Source organism: Octodon degus, unplaced genomic scaffold (genome assembly GCF_000260255.1).
Source record: "Octodon degus isolate 3935 unplaced genomic scaffold, OctDeg1.0 scaffold00061, whole genome shotgun sequence".
In the NCBI taxonomy this organism is placed as follows: Eukaryota; Metazoa; Chordata; class Mammalia; order Rodentia; family Octodontidae; genus Octodon; species Octodon degus.
Genome location: NW_004524637.1, coordinates 9,463,328 through 9,471,279, shown reverse-complemented (window position 1 = coordinate 9,471,279; position 7,952 = coordinate 9,463,328). Strand labels below are relative to the sequence as shown.

Here is a 7,952-nt window from a genome sequence, read left to right as displayed (position 1 = left end):
GTGATCTGCTTCTTTTCTCTAGTGGCTTTCAGTATATTATTCTTGTGCTGAATTTCTGGGATCTTGACTATTATATGTCTTGGTGTGCTTTTCATTGGGTTGAGGTTACTTGGCATTCTGTATGCTTCGGTTACCTGAATGTCAGATTGTTTCCTCATATTTGGGAAGTTTTCTGCTATTACCTCTGCCCATATTTTTTTAATGTCATTTGTATTGACTCCTTCTTTCTCATTGATGCCTATCAGTCTCACATTGTTCATCTTTGCATCATCTTGCCGGTGATAGATTATTCTTTCCTGCATCCTCATTGTTTTTAAGAGATCCTTTCTTACCATTTCACTAGCTGCACCAGCATCTTCAAGTTCTGAAACTCTGTCTTCACTTTCCCTTAAACGGTTTTGCAAGCTTGTGATTGAGGTTTTAATTTCCTCTAGATTTCTTTGACTCTGCTTCATGCGATGTGTTTCTTTCCTGTATTGCTCATTCAAGGAATCCGTCATTTTTCTAATCTCCTCTATTTTTTTTATCAATGTCTTCTTTAGAAGCAGTTATACATTCTTTTACTGCAGTGTTTTTTTCAGATTGGGTTTCCTCCCTATGTTTCTGTAGTTGCTTCTTTACTTCAGATGCTATGACTTCTGAGAATTCTTTTTGTATTTCAGAAAAGAATTGCACTCCGAGTTCCTCTATAACTTTTTGCTGTTGCTTATTTACTATCGACACTATTAATTCATGCATTTGAGCCGAGCTAGTGTCCTCTGCACTTGCTCTGGGTGGGCATTGGGTTTCCTCCATATGTTTTTGCATTTGATTCTTTACTGCAGATGTTATTAATTCAGGGATTTATTTTTTTATTTCCAATCTGAGATCCTCTATACCTTTCTGAAACTATTTCTTTATTTCAGAAGCCATTGATTCATTTCTTTCAGTTGTGTGATTCCCAATTTGTTTTGTATTAGTGTCCTATGCACTTGTTATGGGTGGGCTTGGGTTCTGAGATTGCATTTTGTTCCTTCTCATCATTTTGTGTAGCACTGTCTTCTGCCCTTTGTTGTAGATCTTTGCTGTAAGCATAACCTTAGTACTTACTGAAGTTCAGGTGCAGATCAGGCTTGGGCTAGGACTGGGTCAGGGGATCCCGGAATGTGGCAGAAATTCCTTCTGGGCGAGCAGGGTGGGGGAGGTGCTGCGGAGTGGTGGTGGGGCATCCCAAGGGGGTACAAGTGAGTCTCTTAAACTGATAATAAGCAAATTTATTATCAGTAAATTTGATAATATTTATTGATATTAAATATTGCTGCGCCTGGGCTGGGAACAGTAGTAGGTCCCGCCGGCGCTGGGTAGCGGGAAGCTCTCCCACACACTCACCGGGCCTGGGCTAGGACTGGTTCTGGCGGTTCCCGGAACGTGGCAGAAATTCCTACTGGGCAGACAGGGTGGGGGAGGTGCTGCGGAGTGGTGGGGGGCATCCCAAGGGGGTGAAAGAGGGTCTCACCCACGCTGCGCCTGGGCTGGGACCAGTAGTAGGTCCCACCGCCGCAGGGTAGCCAGAAGCTCTCCCACACACTCACCGGGTCTGGGCTAGGACTGGGAAGGAATTATTTTTCATGATTGGTGGAAATTTGCTTAGTATCAGTTTAAGAAATTCCAGCCTCTAATTATATGAATATAAGTTTCTTGGTTTTGACACAGTGAAGTATTATGACTGATCTGTAAATTCTTTCTTCATTTTTATTTTGGACAGTTTTTATTGCTATATTCATTTATGTTTGTAAATAATTTACTTTTAATTTGCAATCTATTAAAAAAATAAGATAAAATTTCAAAGAACAACAACAACAAACAAAAATTCCAGTCTAGTATCTGCTTGGTTGATATGAAAGACTAAAGTGTGATACCCATCTTTCTGAACCATGTCATTTGAAATGATCTTATTCATTGTCTGGTCAGATAAAGTGACAGTGAAAGAATCAAAGAGGGGACATATTACCTTGCCCCACCCTGAGTTCTGGGGAGAAGATACTTAGGGCCAGCATTCACAGAAGTCTTGGTCCCAGAGTATTTTCTGTCCCCCTTTTAGTCTGGATCCATCTCTGACCAGGAATCAGGACTTCTGAGGGACTTCAGGGTTTTGGTTTTTTGTCTTTTTTTTCTTTCTGTATTTAGTACAGGGTCTCATTACACAGATCAGACTTGTAGAGATCCTCCTGTTTTCAGCCTCCGAAGTGCTCGGATTACAGGCTCCAGCTGCCACACCCCGTCTCAATCGCCCTCTCGGTGTGCGGCGGGGGTGGGGGGGCAGCACGGCACTCTGGATATCAGACTCTGGTCCCTGTGTCTGCCTAAGCAAACGCTTTAATCTGCTGAGCTATCTGGCTAGCCCAGACTTCAGTTATTGAAGGAGATGGGGAGCAGGTGTAGCGTACATGTTTGCTTGGCTAGCATTTAATGGGGAAGCCATAATCGATAGGTGATTTTGATAGCGACTTAGGTGATGAATTGCTTGTGTCACGTTCTTTATTTGAAGAGAGGACTCATGGGGGTGTCTTGTGATGGCTGGTTGTTGCTCTTATTGTTATTTTGTCCGTTATTTTTGTTACAGTTATTGTCATTATTATATTCGTTTTAAATGACTTCAAGAAGAGAGCAAATATGTAGGTTTCAGTACTGGTAAATCTTAGGATTTATCGATGATGCTTCTAACTATTCTGAAATATCCCTCCTAAGGAAACATTACATCGGAGTGGCAACATACAGATAAGCCCAGCCGCGTATTTATTGCTCTACTAAAGGGGCACGCAGAAACTATATTTTATCGCATGCAATAAGCTGGAGGTTAATTTATTGCTAAGACATTAGAAAACATTCAGCTTGACCTTGTCTTTTGTGCCTTTGCTTGTTCCTCGGGAATAACTTTCACTACTGACTTTAATAATAGATGATTTTTGAGAAGGGCATCTATTATTTGCAGGCATCTCTGAAATCCTTTGAGATATAAGGTTTAGATATGTAAGTATTGATTCCAGGGAGTTTTCTCAATAGTTTTCTGATCCATTATCTAACTCACTTAGAATATTTTTACTCACAGATATTTGTCACAAAACTGCAGGGCCTGTCATGCCAGCTATGACAGATGCATAGTAAGAAGAACCACAGAGTTGGTCAAATACAGTTGAGAAAGAGTTCTACTCTGAGAACTCTGCTTGCCCGGGGACACTGTAGTTTCAGCTGAGTGCTTGTCCAGGCAGTCACAGGATTGGCTGTCACTTGTGCAAGAATCGATGTCGCAAGAAAGTCTCCAGGCAAAGCATGAGGATGCAATCTCTATTATTTTGCTTTATAATGTAGGGAAACCAAATGACTTCCAAGTAGCCCAGGAAATTGACCTTATTCTCTCTTCTCTGCTTAGGTTATGTGGGTATGCAATTTGTGCCGAAAGCAACAAGAAATCTTAACCAAATCTGGGGCGTGGTTCTTTGGAAGTGGCCCCCAGCAGCCGAGTCAGGATGGAACCCTGAGTGACACAGCTCCAGGTGTGGGGTCCGAGGCGCCCCGAGAAAAGAAAGCAAGACTGCAGGAGCGATCGCGGTCCCAGACACCCCTGAGCACAGCGGCCGCCACCTCGCAGGAAGCTGCTCCTCCTGGCAGTGCAGTGCAGGACAGGAGCGCAGGGGCGGAGCCCTCCCTGAAGGCCCCAGGGTCTGAGCAGAAGCAGGCGTCCTCCAGGTCTAGAAGTGAACCTCCGAGAGAGAGGTAATAGTTTGGGCACTGCCCGCAGGAGTCGAGGTCTCGCTTGCACCGTAAACTCATTTTCAAGCATTAACTTCCAAAGGTGTAATGAGAACATACAGTCAATGTTTAATGAAATTAACAGTCATAGTAAATAGTCCCAAATCCTCTTCAGCATGGCCCGCCCCACTTCACCACACTCTTCCTATTGCTTTTGCCTCTTATTGAAGCAGTACGGGAAGTCCTTTTTCCTAAGTGTCTTTGGATGTGCTGTTACGCCTGCCTAGATGTCTGCCCTTCAACATATTTACCTTGCGTGGTCATTCTGACTTGGGGGAAGAGCTAGAAGTTGCCAGACCGGGAGAATAATGGATGTACCATAATGTTCTTGTTTGACAGAAACTCCTGGAAATGGTTGCTCAGAGAGGGTGATCTCAAACATGGTGAACGTTTAAATTGTAAAAAGCCATCACAGTAAGGGACCCAGGACACTCACAGTGCCTCCCCTTGGTTTGGATATACTTAGCCCGTTGTTCTTAGCATGGCGCTTTGGTAAAATTTAGATGTTCACCGATTTATGGATCACCCCTTCAGCTTAGGAGAAATTTGTGGAAGGCTTATTTCTCAATTCCCAGCGGGAGGGCAATACAAGGCTCACTACTGTGTCTAGAACACACCATTCTGCAGGATACCTGTGGTAAGTTTCGCTTTCCTATCATACCCAGATGCTCACCTAAGTTAACTGGCTCATGACTGAGTGTCAGTCTTGAGTCCAGAAGAAATGCTTAGAGATTTGTTTGTTTATGGTCCTGCAAATGAAAATGCACTTCGACAATACGATGGGTGAATCTGAGTGATGGAAAGCGGGGAGGAGAGAAGTCTTCCTTGAGGATGTTTGTCTGATTAAGGATTTATTAGGAGCAGGGCATCCTGGCATCTGCGCAGATGTGCAGCCTGCAGGAAGCAGGTGTGGGGACCACCTGAAGGACCACCATCAGCTCCAGTGTGGGAAGCAGAGGGAGAAAGGGGAGGGGTAGCTGGTGAGGCAGCGTGGGGACAGGTTACACTATAAAGGTTCTACCCTAGGCATAAGGGAATGCCAATGAGATTTTAAGCAACAGATAGTATGATCAGATAATTCAGTTCAATCAGTTGATTCATTCAAATTATATTTATACCCTGGCAGAATGTAATGAGCAAGAAATTCCTGCTAACAAGGGTGACACGGCCCTGCCTAGGGGAGGCGCAGAGTGTGAGGAACCACATTGCTGTTAGAAATGGAACTGGGCTTGTTTGCTTCTGCTGTGGAACGCCTAAGTATCCCACTAAGCAGAAGTAGATCCAAGGAAGGTGTTTGGTTCTGTTTTCAAGCAAAGTTCAGACAATAACACCAAAGACTTCAGAGTTACACAGGTGTGCATTACATCCCCAGATCTGCCACAGTAGACGATAAAAACCTATCACACAGCACTAAGACCAGTGTTAAAAAACTATGTATACTCTGAGGTCGGTACATGGTAGGCATTGGATGCATGGGGCTACTATACAAGGTGTTAGCATTATGTATTTACCATAAACAACCACAGTGCTTGGAGGCAGAGGGTATAAAGACCATTAGACCATGACTCCTTTTTCTTTCTGGGGGTGAGACCACACAATATCCCAGGGAACACAGACTTGGGGCAGTTACCCAGGATGCTGATTTGATCAACACTAGAAAGTACCTAGCTAGTAATTTGAGGCCACCAGGATAAAGGCATCTTTCTGAGTTAAGCAATGGAGATACCTGGGAGTTCTAGGGGAGGAAGACAGAGTACAAATAATACTGAAAGGACACCAGATGCACTTCAGTGAAGGGAGAATTAAGAGCATTTGGGGACCAATTGTCCCGGATGAAAAAGGAACAAATATGTTGCAGATGCTATCTATAAATAGATGAAGAATTTGGAGCTGGAAAGTTAGTAAGGCAAAAAAAAGAGTTCTGTTTCTGATGTCTAGTGAAAAACTGCATACATTTCCAGAGGGAGGAGTTAGAGATTTTGTTTTGGCTTTTGAGAAGAAATGTTTTTACTTATTAGATGAATAGGAACAGGAACAAACACGCGTATTGATAATGGAGTGAAGTATTGGAGATGCAGGATGAGGCGAAGAGGGGGACCCAGAAAGTGAAGGGTGGACAAGTTCAGGAAGAATCGGACTCAAAGGATGACAGCCTGCTTTCAGTTATTACAGTTTCTGACCTTTGTGTTTTGTGAGCTGATCAGTGGAAACAAAACCCAGTCAGAGATGAGAAAACTGTAGTCAGTGGGGCAGGGACACAGAGGCCGGAGAGCTCCTTCCCGTTGGCATGATGCTCACCCGTTCCCAAAGCGTCTTCATATTTGGTGTTCCCCCAAACGCTCCCCAGATCTCTTTATCAGCCTGTCAGGCAAAGCAGGTTGATCGGTTGTAAACTCCAAGAGCGACTACGCCTTGGTGCGCTGGCGCATGGGTGCACGCAGACGTCGCCCGCCCGCGAGAGGCTGCATTTGGTAGTGATCAATACAGGGTCCTCGTCCATTCCTCCCAGAGCAACTCCACCCAGCAGTTCTGGCAGACCCAAATGCCTTTCACTCCAAAGGCCCCGCGGGATTAGGTGCCATGTAGATGGTCGTCCTGCATCGTACAGCTCTGCGCTCCGCCCCATCCGGAGCTCACGCCCACCCACAATGCTTCAGCAGCTGCCCATTCACCAGCCCATCCATGAAAGAAACTGCCCTGTTCTGGCCCATTTCGTATATTCCTCCATGTCCCCTCATGACATCGCCTTCTGCGCTTCCAGTCAGATCCTCTCCCGCCTCTGAAGGGCCCTTGTGGGGACCTTAGGATTCCAATGTGAGCCTGAAGTGGCCTCTATTTTAACTGCACATTCAATTGTGCGCGTTCAGAGTGCTCAGGCAAGGACCCGGCTCTTTGCAATTTCTGAAACTTCTCAAATAAAGTGTAGTTCGAGGCGCAGGCAGTGAATGATATTTGACTGCGCGCACAGCTTGCCCCGCCACGCCCCTTACTTTTATCATTGCTGGCGCCCTTCACAGCCCAGAGAGGCGAGTACAGTTCACACTGGACCCTGTTCTGCAATGGGGAGAGCAGGAGAAAAAACAAACTGATTTAAACACTGTCAGCATCGTTTCCTACTTCACACTTAGGAGTCAAAACTGTAAACTATGGTTAGCTCCCATTTCCTCGGTGACTCCCGCAGGATCTTGTGGGTGTACATGATGGGGCCGAATGAATGTATCTTCCTACGGGACAATGTGCTGCCAGATTGGGTTTCTGACGTAGACATTTGTATTTACATCTCTTGGAAAGCTTCAGTTACAGTAAAAGAGTGGTATACATGTTGCCATACAGCTAGCAGGTGTGCATTTGGTTTGAGGTGGTGTATCCATGTTGTCTTTTGGGGCTATATGATCTATTTTATTGTCCTCCAAAATATCTTAAAGACTTTGACTGCAAAGCAGAGGGCTGCTTAAAATCCGCCCATGCATTTAATTAACGTGTTGATGATCGTTAGGGATTTGGTTGAAATTTTACAACTTGGAAACAAGTTTTTAGGTCCCGGAATATGTAGGGTCCATGTATGTGCAGCTAAATATTGCTTTGCACAGCCAGTATTTATGCAGGTTGGCTTGAGGTAGCTTTATGGTATTGGATCAGACATTGTCTTGAGTTGGGATGATGCGGGGCTGGGACGCAGGGGTGGGGGCCTGCGGGCCTTCTTTTAAGTATTATAAACTTGCATCTCTGGGCCTTCTTTGCGCACACAGGAAGAAGGGCCCGGGGCCTCCGGAGCAGCACGGCAAGGGGGCGCCGCGGGCGGAGGCGCGGAGACGCACTCCCAAGGCCCCAGCGCAGCCCGGGGATGCGGCGGAGCGCAGGGAGCGGCGCGACGGCCGCCGGCTGGACAAGGGCCGCTCGCAGGACCTGCCCGATGGCCCGGAGGCGCGCGAGGCCGGGCCTGCGGCGGAGGCGGAGCGGCAGCGCCGCGAGGAGGAGGAGGCGTTTCAGGGCCGGTACCGCAGCGACCCGAACCTGGCGCGGTACCCGGTGAAGCCGCCGCCCGAGGAGCAGCAGATGCGCATGCACGCCCGAGTGTCCCGCGCGCGGCACGAGCGGCGCCACAGCGACGTGGCGCTCCCGCGCACCGAGGCCGCCGCGCCGCCAGAGGCCCAGCCCGGTCC

The 7,952-nt window shown here is 46.6% G+C and overlaps 1 protein-coding gene across 1 annotated transcript in view; it reads left to right on the top strand.

The window, feature by feature from the left end:
• The window catches only part of Rims1 (regulating synaptic membrane exocytosis 1), a 496,751-nt gene that overhangs the window by 266,267 nt on the left and 222,532 nt on the right, over positions 1–7,952 (top strand). Inside the window, exons 5-6 of the mRNA XM_023718668.1 lie at positions 3,410–3,753; positions 7,539–7,952. The exon at positions 7,539–7,952 is cut by the window's right edge and continues 407 nt beyond it. Coding sequence (XP_023574436.1) covers positions 3,410–3,753; positions 7,539–7,952 — 758 coding nt within the window. The remainder of the gene's footprint in view (positions 1–3,409; positions 3,754–7,538) is intronic.